Raw genomic sequence first — 14,449 nt, forward strand, 5'->3', positions numbered from 1 at the left:
AAACTTGACAAAAACCTCTCTTCCATCATCTCTCAAGACGGAAAATGTTAGACTCATAAACCAGTCTTTTTTCAAATACCCATTCTACCCTTTTATAAATTATTTTACATACAAAATTACTGAAATAATCATGTCTTAACTTGACAAAAACTTCCTTTTACAGTCATCTTATAATGTTTTTGTCGAGTTAAAACAAGATTATTTCAGTAACTTTGTATGTAAAATAATTTATAAAAGGGTAGAATGGATATTTAGAAAAAAACTGGTGCATCAATCTAATGTTTTCTATCCGGAGAGGTGACAGAAGGGAGGTTTTTGTCAAAATTTTCAAAAATTCGGGAGAGGAATTAAAATTGTCAAAAAACCTTGAAAGGAGGTTTTTGTATTTTACCCTTCTTAAAAAATCCTTCTTTTAAAAAACCATCCAGTTTGATCCAAGTCTTAAGTCCAACTACAAAGCATCCATTGGATTCGGATTTGAATCCGGATAAATGGATATCGTTTGCTGCCCAATATAATATTTAATTAACACTTGACCTCCTTATCCAACATACTTTATATTATTTATATAGATTTTATAATCATATACCTAGGGTTAACAAAGAGGCCTAGTGGTTGCCATTAAATATTAAGAAATAATATATATAATAAGTACAACTTGTAGATGGTGACATGCATGCAGTACATGTATATGATAAATTTCCCCACAGAGTCGAGTCACCACGGTGGCGATTGAGACAAGATTTTAATCAGAGGCTTATTATAATGTTTTAACAAACTATTATTCATCTAACCAAAGGCTTCAGACAAAGTAAACCAAGATTTTAGTGGAATTTAGAATTCTAGCCAGAGGAATCGATGGCAGAGGTGACGGAGGGTAAGCGTGTGTGGTCCTTAAAATTTTCACAGAATGCGGCAAACAGGAGACGTATAAAGAATGCCAAGAGAAACTACAAAAAAGCTGAACGTCATTGAGAAATGGGTTGGGAAAGTATTTCTTATCTTCTACTATTTAAAGTATGAATTCCTTGTGCATTTCTGTGGCTAACAAACAACAAGAAATAAATTAAATGAGAGAGAGAGAGAGTTGACTCAAAACTAAAAGATACATATTGTACTAGGTAACATGGTAATAACCCTTCCACAAAATAAAGAAAGAAAAATGAAAAAAGAAAAAATTGTTGTAAATAATAAATAAAAGCTGATTTACTTTCCCTAACTTCAAATTCCACTCCTCCCCAATGCATATGCAGAAAAGTACTAACAAAAATCCATTGCTTTGATAATCAGTAACAAGAATATGGTCTTGCTTTTTTAAGCTATGTTTGGTTTGAGAGAAAAGGTGGGGAAAGGAAAGGAAAGGTAGGAAAACCCATACAAGGTTTGTAAAAGATTCCCTACCTTTACTTTCCTTTCCCTACTTTTTTCCTTCAAACCAAATACAACCTTAATTTCTACGGCAATTAGTGTATTTGGATTTTTACGTATTTTATGTATAGTATTTATCAAGTTAGAATTGATTCAGAAGACAGACAATTAACCCTTCTTCACTAAGAAAAGTTTTAACTTTGTTTACAAGGGAGAGTGGCCTACACTGTTAAAAGAACCTCCCTTCTTGTGCTTGGTGTAGTGGGTAGTTCAGACTTAGGAATCGGCCCAGTTTTTAGGCCCATATTGTTTCGAAGGGGAAGGGGGAAACCCTTGTAATATGGGGCCCATAAATGTGTGTTCAAATGGGAACTCAATTGCTCTAAGGTTTGTTGAGCGAATCTGTGTACCAAAGTAACTGAAAACCAACTTTTATAAGCTTAATATTGGCTGGGCCTTGGATAACCTTGATTTGTGTTCTAGAAATATACTATTTGTCTCATTAGCTGTCCTGTATATACTTTGTCTGCTGCTTTGTCCCATGAATTACGTTATACGGATGTTAATTGGTCTTACCAACACAAAAAGATATCTCTGGTCAATTGCAAAGTGGGCACTCCAAAATGGGTCAATCAGAAACCATTCAATTCAACCTCTGGAAACTGAACCCAATTGGGTGAGCTATATGGGTTCAAACAGGCGGGTCGGGTTGAGTAGAGTGTAGAATGTTCATCTCAAAATAGGCATTATAATGTATACTAAATAAGCATTATTTGGAGCAGTTGAAGGGAGGAAAACAAGTTGCTTTGGGTGTTGGTGGATTTTTTTTTAAAGAGTTGTGACATCACACTTCTGACTGGATTGATTGAGAGGCCATGTTGATGTTGTCACCGGCTGGAACAAAATTCAATGAAGCCTAAAAGTGTCCACACCAAGAAAATGAATCCTGGAATTGTTTGTACCACTAATTGCATCTCAAATTCAGATTCTATAAAATAGAATCACCAAATTTGCCCTGATACCAAAGAAAAGAAATTGAGACAGATTAGCATGTTTTGACTGGATTAAGTTAATATCACAAACCTTCCTTCCTACGGCCATGGACCAGACAATCCCTTGAAGGAAGACCCAGATGGCTTATCATATATGATAATATGAAAACAAACCAGCTTTTCCTAAGAAGCAAACAGGTTGACTTGTTGAAATGAATCTAATACTGAAGGAATCTCTTAATGTGTTCTTTAGCTTCGGAATCTCTCAAATGAAATATTATAACTATTCATCAAACTCAGCTCTCTATAAGCAATCAACTCACCAAGTATCATTTCGGTGACTTGTATAGATTTAGGGGTTGTTTGGCAACAAAGGTTTGCATTGTCAATGGCCCATTTGAATGCCAAAAGCCATGCTTAATTTTGTGTGGGTCAAATATGTTCCGGTATTTACACCCCTACAAGGACGGCCCACAGTCGTGGTCCCCCACAAATATCAAATATATTTATTTCTCAGCTCTACAAAAAAAAAACATAAATATTTAATAAATAAATAAATAAATAAATAAATAAATAAATAAATTCAAGCTTTGATCTATATGGCTCAGAATCTGCTTCTCCAAATTTACTTGCTTTTTCAATAAAATAGTTAGCATTCCACATGGTCGAGTATCCACGGAAGATTCCAATTGTAAAAATAATAAAATAAATATTCGAATTAAAATAATGAAATTAGAGCTAATAATCACTTAACTAACTTCATTATTAAAATCAAGGGTTTAAAATATTTCAAATATGATGATAATAGACACCAGAATAGGTCGTTATAGATTTATTTTATTTCATAATTTTATTATTAGAGGGATTAAGATGATTAAGTATTTTTTTCAGGAAATACAACCTTTTACCTTTGAGAGCCTTACTATGGGCTTTCTGTGATTTAAATTTAGCCCAGCCCGTCAAGGGCTGGAAATGAACCCAACAAACGGTTATAATCAGTTGATTTAAAAACATTCTATTAAACAATCTTGTAAGGGAAATTATCTAAAATTCGTCATGAGTATTCAACATTTCTCTTAAACTCATCACAAATTTTCAAAATATCTAAAACTCACTATGTCACTAACTCGATGTTAAATAGACTAACAGGTGTTAATATATGATCATTTTAACCTTCATAGAAAAAATATAAAATATATACAAATAAATTAACTGGTGTTAATATATTACCATTTTAATATTTAGACATGAAAAAAAAGTTCAAAAAAATATTTTCAAATATAAAATTTATAAAAACATAGAAATTACAAAAATATAAAAAATTATAGAAATTACAAACAAAATTAAAAACTATTTTCAAATGATAAAAACTATAGAAATTGAAAAACAAAATCAGAAAATAAAAATTGTAGAAAAAATACCAAAAATTATAGAAAAACACAGAAATTGTAAATAAATAACAAAAGTACAGGAAAATTTATAGATTGTAGAAAATAGAAAAACATAAAAAAACAGAAATTATAAAAAACATTGGAAATTATAACAAAACACAAAAAATACAAAAAAACAAGAAAATTGAAAACTGAAAAGTACCATTTTTCTCTAACTCACAAATCAAGGGTAATTTGGTCATGAAAATTGTTATTTATGCTGACATGGACACCTCTGTTAAGAAGCATTAACAGTGCACTAACGGAATGTGAGTTTTGGAAAATAAAGACTTACTAACATGGCGAGTTTTAGACATTTTGAAAAGTTGTGGTGAGTTTAAGAGAAATGTTGAAAACTCATGGTAAATTTTGGACAATTTCTCAATTAATATGTGGTGGAAGTGATTGGGACCCAGTGAGGCCCACCTCTCTAAGTCCATTTACAGCTTGCCAACTTTGGTTCAAATATAGCCCGGAACATAATGGGCTGAAATGAACCCAATAAACGGTTTTAATCAATTGATTCTAGGAATGGAAACATGGCGGATTTGGGGCGGGGCACCCCCTCCCCGTCCCTACCCCGAAGTCACGATACCTTGCCCCATACCTGCCCTGTCCCTGATGGCAGGGCGAGGCATCCATTCCCCATCGAGGACGGGGAATCCCCAAATTTTCCCCGCTCCAAGATATTTACTTAAAAAAGATCTATTTTATGAATAATTTATACATAGGATATAGGAATTTGAAGGTATTTTAGAATTGAATTATAATACTTTAGGCATAATTCAAAAATAAAATTATGGGATCCTAGGATTTTAAAAATTTAGGGAAAACTTAGAAATATTTTAAATATCAATATTAAACCTAGATATATTTTACTAATTTACCTTCGAGTTCAAGGCGGGTTCGGGGAATTATATACAAAACTCGCCCCCACCCCATATCCGGTTCGAAGAAAAATTATTTTCCCCATCCCCACCCCATCCTTATTTAGGGTCAAGAAAAACCCGCCCTATTTGGGGTGGGGCAAGGCGGGGCCCCGGTTTTACGGGGAAAATTGCCATCCCTAATTGATTTAGTACTCATTCCATTAAATAATAAAGAAATAGGAAGATGTGGTGAATGTAACTGGGACCCATGAGTGAGGCCCACCTTTCCAAATACATTCACAGGTTGCCAAGTGTATGATAGCTTCATGTAGCTAAGAATGCTGTGAGATTGTCTTCTAAATTATTCATAAAGGAGAGAGAAATGAGGCATGAAAACCTAGCTTTTGGGTCCCTTCACCCTTTGTCTTTTACTTGCTCTTTTTTGTTAATTAGTGTCTATATGAGATCATCAATCTTTCCATAAATGGTCCTAGAAGCCAAAAATAATAAATTAATAATCAATTTAAAGTATGCTTATCTTACATCATCATCATAATAATAATAATAATAATGATGATGATGATGATGATGATAAATTGTGCTTATTTTATAGAGAAAATAACACCAAAAAGTCAAAAGACCCAAACACTTAGCAGATTAATTTTGTTTTATGCACTTAAAAGGTAAAGATAGTTAAGTCATTAACTTTAAACAATTGATCACATGAAAAAAAATGTTTTTTATCAAATGACTAGAAAGAATAAAGATCCAAATACAAAACAAGATCAATGCTGGCATCATAGGAGAGCTATTTTAATCACAAACTCACTCCGCGTGATGCTAGCATCAACAACTACAATCATCATCACTAACAGGGTCCTGTAATTCAAGTTTTTAATAGAATTCAAAAGAGGAAATTTAGTTTAAGGGGGTTAATTAGGGTAAGCAATTAGGTTGGTAATGAGCTGATTTGGCTATCAATTAAAATATAATTTCCAAACTGGCATCAAATATATGACTAATAAATTTAATTTGCTTTATTAATTTATCGATTTTCAAAAGCGGCGTCGAAAACCACTTTAGTATAATTTTAAAATCAGTTTTTATTAATTTATTTACTTATTTTGATGGACTGAAAAGGATGTATATGAAGTTTAACCTGTGAGTATATAATTAATAAATGCCATTTTCTCTATTTTAACTAAAAATTAATCAGTTAGTCACCTCTTCAATGCCTGACTAACCTCTTTTTGTTAAATTTTCTCTTAATTTGATGATTAAGAAAGGCAGTGTGATTATGTAATTAGCTATCATATGATCCATTATTAATTTAAAAGAACTTTTTTTGGGTTTTTTTAATGGTGTAGAATATTAACTGCCTTTCTCTATTTTAACTAAAATTAATCAGTCAGTCACCTCTTGTCCTATTCAATGCCTTACTTACCTCTTTTTGTTAAATTTTCTTTTAATTTGATGTTTAAGAAAAGACAGTGTGAGCATGTAATTAGCTGTTATATGATCCATCATTAGTTTAAAAGCAATTTTTTGTTTTTTTTTTCTCCAATGGTGTAGAATATTATATTAGTTTTTTAATTAAAATTCTTACTAGTTGCAAATTAAGAAATGTAATAATGACAGTATTGTTTGGAGAATTTATGTTTATTAGGCAACACGGAGAGGAGAGATTCCTTGAGAAATTTAATTCTCTGATACAATTGTGTGGGATTGCTGGATTCCTCAAAAGTTTATTTCAAAGATTCTTGAGAAAAAATAAAAAAAGGGAAAGTTCCAGTCTTCTAAAGAAGGAAGGCTAGCTCTACTTGCTGCTTTGGGCATTGAAGTCTGACAAATATCTATCCCATGTTTGGGTAGGTGGAATTGGAGGGAGGAAATGGAATTTAGGCACAAAGAGAATCTGATTCCATTTCCTAGTAAAGAATAAACTTGAATCTTTCTGAATCTCATAATAAAATAAGGCTTAATAAATGGATTTTTGCCTTTGAACATACGGCAATTGGATCAAGACTCTGGCACATGGCAATAGGGTGACTTGGCAAGACATGTGAACCCCTTTACACTCCAAATTAACGGCCACGAGGCCGGCCGGTCGATCTGATAACCAGTCAAGACTATCGGCGAACAAGGTATGGGACAGATGGATGAATTGTTGGCAAAGGGATCTAAATGACCCATGAATCTTCCATGTGATTGCTTAGGTGGCTACCTAAAAGGTAAAAGGAATTTTGGTTATTGACATCACAAGCTTCAGCATGAAGCCTCTGCCTACCTGGCAAAAGAAGGCCATTTCATTTAAGGCAGAAGTTATCAATTTTTTGATAACCAAACAGAAATTTCAGAAAAGGCAGAAAAGTTATCAGTTAGGAGAATTATTTGTAGCACCTTTTTTTCCTATTTCTTGTGATAAATGCAAGTTCCCATATTTTCTGAGAAAATCCGTGGATAAGAGGTTAAATTTCCTATATAAAGCCGTATAGATTCTATAGAATTGGAAAGTCTTTCTAACTAAAAGAAGAAATAAAGAGAAAGGAAAAGAAAGAGATGTTGAAAAGGCAATCTTTTTCTTTTCCCTGTTGGCTGCTACTGTTAGGGAGAATTTATTAAACCGACCCCTATGTTTTAATTCTCTCAAAAAGATCCTTTTTTGTTTCAAATAAATATGTAAATACAACCCTTTCCGTTAAGTTAATTGGGTTGATAGAATATGCTGCTGCAATGCTTTTAAAACTTTTAAAATTCCATTTTTGCCCTTGAAATCCCTAACAAGCGGTTATTATAAGCCAAAAGCACAAAAAATGCCCACATTTGGTTAAAAAAAGCTTAAAAGAGTGTTTTCTTTTCACACACAAAAAAAGACTTTAGAAAAAAAAAAGCCAAAAATTTTGACTTATTGCTTATTAGGTTTTAGATAAGCCTTTTTTTTTTTTTAAATATACATTTTACAGCAACAAAAATCCTTTTTAAAAAGGGTTCAAATATGATACCAATATAACTTTTAGCTAGTCAACCGATACCATAAAATAAGTGGTCAATCAGATGGCATTCATCAAAATTTAATTCATGGGGGTGCTTTGATTGGTCAGTACCATCTCTTTCTCATATCATAGATTTTCTCAAATCTCATTTACATTTTGGAAATGACTTTTTAAAATGTAATGCCAAATGCTCAAATGCATTTATTTAAAATAAGTACTTATTCAAAAGTGTTTAGAAAATAAAAAGAAAAAAACTTCCAGTGCAAAAAGGTGCACAGGATATATTTGCAAGTGGACCCCCTTGAGTAGAATCTTCAAAAAAAAAAGGTGTGAAAATATTCAAAATACTCATGAAGTTACTATTAAAACCTAGTTTTTCTAGAACAAAAATAATACAAACTTTATGAACAATAGAAACAAAGAGAACTAAAGTTGCAGCTTTGCCTTTGAGTGATTGATCAGCTCAGTTTGGAAAGAATACAAATACAAATATGTACAGTGCAAAACCTTGTATTTTGAACTATTTTTTGTGTATTTGCACTATACATATTTGCATTTGTACTCTTTCCAAACTGAGCCAAAGGGCAATTTTGAAAAATAAATCAATTTTAGAAGAGAGATTAGAAGGATTTGGGGTAGTGATTCATATGAATAGAAATTTTAGAAAATAAGCATTTTTGTCAAAAATAATTATATGAGTATTTTAGACATTTTCATGTCTCTTTTTAAAAGATTCTATCATAAGGGATCTATTTGCATCTTTGTCAGAAAGTTAAGGGGAGGCTTCAGCAACAACCAAAAATTCCAGGGGATGTTTCAGTAATTTACCCTATTCATATCTTTGTTATAAGATAATCTATGGAAAGGGTGCATTTGTATATTTACTAGAAATATAAAGAAAATGTTTTAAATAGAATTCAAAATATAAGGAAGTTTTTAAGTATTTATCAGAAAAAACGTGTTAGGTTTACATAATTTTCTTGGCTATGTTTGGTTTAAAAGAAAAAAATAAGAAAAGGAAGGGAAAGACAGAAAAATCAATACAAGGGTTATTAAGATTTCTCAGTCTTTTCCTTCCTTTCTCTTACCTTTTCCTTCGATCTAAACATAGTCTAAAAGTATTCTGAAAAGAAAAATTTCCTAAAATTAAAACCGTTAAAAAGGAAAGGATTGAATGAATGACGGTGGAATACGCAAAGGCCACGATACAACTTGCAACCATCAAAGATGCTAACGCTGTTTCGCAGTTACGCGCGTCTGCATGAACTCCTGGCAGAGGTGCGGAGGTCATTAACAGAAAAGTGGGACCCATCTACAATACGCAATTCCCCATGTCACCGTTCTCAACGGGCCCACATCGCCATCAAGCCCAAATCGTCACAATCTCGTGGACCTTACTCGCAAACACAAAGGTCGCAGTCAACACCGAGTAATAACCATAAATTAAAAATAAAAAAATAGAAAAGCTGTCACCTCACTAGAAAATGCGAAAGAACTTTGGAATTAAAACCAAACAAGGGCTAACACCTGTTTCATTGCCTACTAAAATACCTAAAATATTTCTAAGCATGCAACAAAATTACGATAGACTCCGAATTCAGGAAGGAAGTCAAATCTCCGTTTCATTTTTTGTCTCGCTCTATAAAATGGTTCCCGAGGAACCCAAATGCCTCTCTAAAGTCTAAAAAGCTTCGAAAGCAACAAACCAACTCCTTCTTCTTCTTCTGTCTTCTCTCAATTTCTCTGGACGTCTGACCATGGCGACTCTGACTTGCTCGGCCTCCGCTCTCAGTCCACTACTCGGTGGTGCCCCCAACGCAACCGCCGCCGCTGATTACATTTGCAGCCAGTTCGCCGCTGTCTCGACTAGTTTCACAGACACCGCTCGGGCCGTCGACAACACTTATCTCCTCTTCTCGTCCTACCTCGTCTTCGCTATGCAACTAGGCTTTGCCATGCTCTGTGCCGGCTCCGTTCGCGCCAAGAACACCATGAACATAATGCTCACTAACGTCCTCGACGCTGCAGCCGGAGGTCTGTTTTATTACCTCTTCGGGTTTGCCTTCGCCTTCGGCACCCCTTCGAACGGCTTCATCGGCCGCCACTTCTTTGGTATGAACGCGTTCCCCTCGCCGTCGTTCGACTACAGCAACTTCTTGTATCAGTGGACTTTCGCCATCGCCGCTGCTGGGATCACCAGTGGGTCGATAGCGGAGCGAACCCAGTTCGTCGCTTACCTTATTTACTCGTCCTTCTTGACGGGTTTTGTCTACCCGATTGTCTCTCACTGGTTCTGGTCCCCCGACGGATGGGCCAGTGCCTTCAGGACTGATAACGATTTGCTGTTCGGTTCCGGGGTCATCGATTTCGCTGGATCGGGCGTCGTTCACTTGGTGGGAGGTATTGCTGGACTGTGGGGTGCCCTCATCGAGGGTCCTAGAATCGGACGGTTCGATCATGCCGGTCGATCTGTGGCTTTGCGTGGGCACAGCGCGTCGTTGGTCGTGCTGGGTACCTTCCTGCTGTGGTTCGGTTGGTATGGATTTAATCCAGGTTCCTTCGGGGTCATATTAAAGCCCTATACGACGGGAAATTACTATGGACAGTGGAGCGCCATTGGCCGGACGGCAATAACTACGACCTTGGCTGGTTGCACAGCTGCTCTGACCACTTTGTTCGGGAAGAGGTTGCTTGCGGGACACTGGAACGTTACCGACGTCTGCAACGGGTTGCTTGGTGGGTTTGCGGCCATCACCGCCGGCTGCTCAGTGGTGGAGCCGTGGGCTGCTATCATTTGCGGGTTCGTCGCCGCTTGGGTCTTGATTGGATGCAACAGGCTCGCCGACAAGTACAAATACGACGACCCACTTGAGGCGGCACAGTTGCACGGTGGCTGTGGAGCTTGGGGGATCATATTCACGGCCTTGTTTGCAAGGAAGGCTTACGTCGAGGAGGTCTACGCAGCGGGGAGGCCATATGGGTTGTTCATGGGCGGAGGTGGAACGCTCCTGGCAGCTCACATTATTCAGATTTTGGTGATCATTGGGTGGGTCAGTGCCACCATGGGTCCTCTGTTCTATGCGCTACATAGATTGAATTTACTGAGGATATCCGGTGAGGATGAAATGGCCGGAATGGATATGACCCGGCACGGCGGCTTCGCATACGTCTACCACGACGATGATCCGTCGCAGAAGCCGGCAGGGTTCATGCTGAGAAGAATAGAGCCCGCTAGCACTCCCAGCACCACTCAGAGTGCATCACCAATTGTGTGATCACACTGATGCCAGTCTGAACTCCTATTACCAATCGAAGTGAATCACAAACTCTGTGATCTCTGTTGGTAGTAGCTTCTATCTCTTTCTCTGTCTCTCTCTCTTTTTTTTTTTCTTCTTTTCTGGGGATTGGGGGTGTTAAAATTCTAAGATATTGTAAAATATCAGCGTGATTGGGGTGGGAATTGGAGGATTGGATAAGGAAGAACAGTATTTTGTTCTCTGTAATTTCCTTTTTTTTTTCTTAAAAAAATGATTGTGGTGATAAAGTTGACTGTGATACATGTTTTGGAATTTTGGCTGGTTTTTAAATTAATGATTTTGTAAAATAATTACTTCCTTTTGTTCACTTTTGACATTTTAGATTTATGGGTTAGAGCTCCAAAGACCATGTCTCACTTCTAGCTCTTTTTTTGTTTAACAAATAAGCTTATGTTGGGTTTGTTGTTGATTCTTGTTTCACTTAAAACTTTGATTGGTTCCTTAAATGGCATTCTTAGAATGTGTTTGGCGCCATGCGTTTCACCAAGAAAAAACGGAAACAACATTTACTTAAGGAAGGCAGTTACGGTTTTTGGTAGCGGTTATAATGTTTGGGGCTCTGCCGTCTTTTTCGGATTTACTCCAAACATATTATTACTGATTCTTTGCAGTCTCTTTGAGAATTTCTCGTCATTTTTCTCCCCATTTGTGGTGGATTGGAGTTGTATGCATTTTTCTTGGTGATTTTAATTCATATTTATTTGATTATAGAAGTTCTTTATTATTTTTCTTAATCCATTTATATATTTTGTTCTTGAGAAATTGTATCTAGTTCTGATTAGCCTTATCGGTAATTCTCTGTAACTTATGAATTCCTTAATGAATGAAATATGTTGTAAGACTTAAAAAACATTTAATTGCATTTGGTAAACCATTTTTGGAAAAAAAATGTTACCCCATTCATTGTTTTGGGTAAAATACAAAAACCTCCCCTAAAGTTTTTAACAATCATAAAAATCTCCCCTATTGTTTCAATTGAACAAAAACCTCCTTGAACTTCTAAAAATTTGACAGAAACCTCCCTTCTGTCACTGACCTCGACGAAAAATGTTAATTGATGTATCAATTTCTTTTAAATACCCATTTTACCCTTTTGTTTCCTTGGCACTGTTGGCAGTAGGTCCTATGCTTCAATCGAGAAGGATTTATCACAACGAACCCATGATTTACAAGTTAAGCTTCAATATATATACGGACATTCAAATGCTAGAGACAGACTGACGGAGACGGAGACTGAGCACAAATTGGAGGAATGAAAGAGAAGCTTGGATTTGGAATCGTAAACAAAGAAGTCGTCGATGGCGAAGAAAAGAGATGTCTTGAGCACCTTAAGTTGGGTTTCCTCTTGCTAGCAAAAATTCTCTCGAACCAGAATTCCTCTTCTCATGTTCATTAACAACTACAATCACTGAACCACATGTTTCATTCAAATCTCTTATACCCACGAATAAATAACTCAATCTTCTACAGTAGAAGAATAAAAAGAACTGAAGAAGAAAAGATTGAAACTTGGGATTGGGAGTTGAGGGAGTGTGACTGTTGACTGCAACTTATGTAGGAATCGTCACTTGTGGCCTTATATTAATACTCGATGTCCACTTGACACTCCCAGCTCTTTGACAAACCTCTCTGCCGCTGTCTCTCTCCCCCTCCTATGTTTCGGCTCAAATATCCGAGGCTACTTTATACTTCGTCTGGTATATCAAATCAGGACCAACTCATTTCCATAAAAAATTCCTCTTCTCTAGAACTGATTCAACTGACTAGTAGTAAAATCAGTATTCTAGAGAAAATGAGCGAACTGATTTTCTCTGCAATTTGATTCGTTACAGATGTGGTATATGATCCATTACCTGCTTGCTGCTTCGTTTAAACAAACACCCACATTCATTATCTGGATGGTAGAAAAAAAGTTGTCGTAAAGCTAAAAAAGCTCATCAAGTTCATAAACTCATCATCACATTGATCGGGATTATCCATTGTCTAGGATAAACCAAGTGGAAAGTGAGAATTTAACTTAATGGAAAAGTGCAAATTCCTTGTTTTCTATTTGTCACTCTTAAAGGTAGAAGTGGAACCCCAAGTTTAATTCAATGGAATTTCAAAAGGGTGAGAAACAGGGGTTTCAACGGATTTGGAATACTTCCTACGGATGAGGGATGAAATTGATAAAAAATCCTCCTTTTTGAGTTTTTGAGCAGAATATAAATATTTGTGGATGGGTTTCTGTTTTCAACTTTTCATTTGGTTAGCTTGATCCAAAATAATTACAGTTCATACTGCTTACTCTCTACATGGGAATCTAGTTGAAATTCCTCCTACGGTAGACTGCACCACCACCCCTTTACCTTTTTCGTCTGAAAGTGAACCATAATATAGCAACATATACCGACCAACATTGTGACAACTGAAGCAATCTATGTTGTCTTTGCGAGGGAAAAACTTGAACTCGACTAACTGGTATGCAATAAAGGGCCCATGAATCCCAACCACCCCACCCATCCTCACAAATTGGAGGAAAGCCAGGTTTGGGTGCTACGAAAGCGGATTCGTGAACTGGTAGCAACCATTTTGGTCACAGGTGGCAGGATTAAGGCGTTTACAGGGAAATTTTTTTGTCGATTTTCGTATAGCCGTACAGGGGTATTTTAATAATAATAATAATAATAAAAAATATATATATATATATATATATATATATATTAATTTATAAAAGGGTAAAATGAATATTTAAAAGAAATTGATGCATCGATCTAATATTTTCCGTTCACGTCAATGACGAAAGGGAAGTTTGTCAAATTCTTTAAAAATTCAAGAGAGGTTTTTGTTAAAGTAAAATTATAAGGGAGGATTTCATGATTGTTAGAAACTTTAGAAAAGGTGTTTTGTAGTTTACCAATTGTTTATTTCGCTTTGTGTTTACGTGAGAGGGGGTTTCTTAAATCGTCAAAATAATGTTTTTTTTTTTTTTTTTTTTTTAATTTGAATCACGATCTTGAGTCACTAGAATGACGGGGCACATTCAAATTTGGATTTTTTTTCCAGTAAATAAATTTGGAAAAAGTTGAGAGCTCCTATTAATTTAAAAAGATTAGCTAGACTTGATAAATGTATTTATGGGACCCATAATAATGTCCCACGCCATGACGCCAGCGATAAATTTTGGGCCATATGAGCACGGGGTGTTAAAATAGATCCCACTAATTCGGATTTTCTCATCACAGCAGCCGATATTCCACACCATTCTAACAGTCTTTTGTAACATTGCATTGAGAATATCTCCCCATTAAATAATGTACATAAGGATGGAGATATTCTCAATGCAAGGCAGTAAAAGCTGCCCGAATGGGCTTTGGCCTTACTGAATTCGAGTTCGTTGTAGCCATGCATTGAGAATGAGACTGGATCTGCTCCTCACACATGCACCTAACATCGATGTAAAATTATGGCGGTGCAAATTTTACATCTTCTGTACTTATG

At 35.7% G+C, this 14,449-nt stretch overlaps 1 protein-coding gene across 1 annotated transcript; it reads left to right on the forward strand.

Annotated features, from left to right (window-relative positions):
• The first annotated feature begins 9,288 nt into the window (after window positions 1-9,288).
• On the forward strand, window positions 9,289-11,209 carry LOC148865133 (ammonium transporter 1 member 1-like). Its single transcript, XM_088975625.1, has one exon. It carries the CDS (start codon window positions 9,410-9,412, stop codon window positions 10,925-10,927), a length of 1,518 nt encoding a protein of 505 aa, XP_088831751.1. The 5' UTR covers window positions 9,289-9,409; the 3' UTR covers window positions 10,928-11,209.
• Window positions 11,210-14,449: the final 3,240 nt, after the last annotated feature.

The sequence above is a fragment of the Nelumbo lutea genome, chromosome 3 (assembly GCF_056320005.1).
Source record: "Nelumbo lutea isolate HS-2025 chromosome 3, American lotus-T2T, whole genome shotgun sequence".
Lineage (NCBI taxonomy): Eukaryota > Viridiplantae > Streptophyta > Magnoliopsida > Proteales > Nelumbonaceae > Nelumbo > Nelumbo lutea.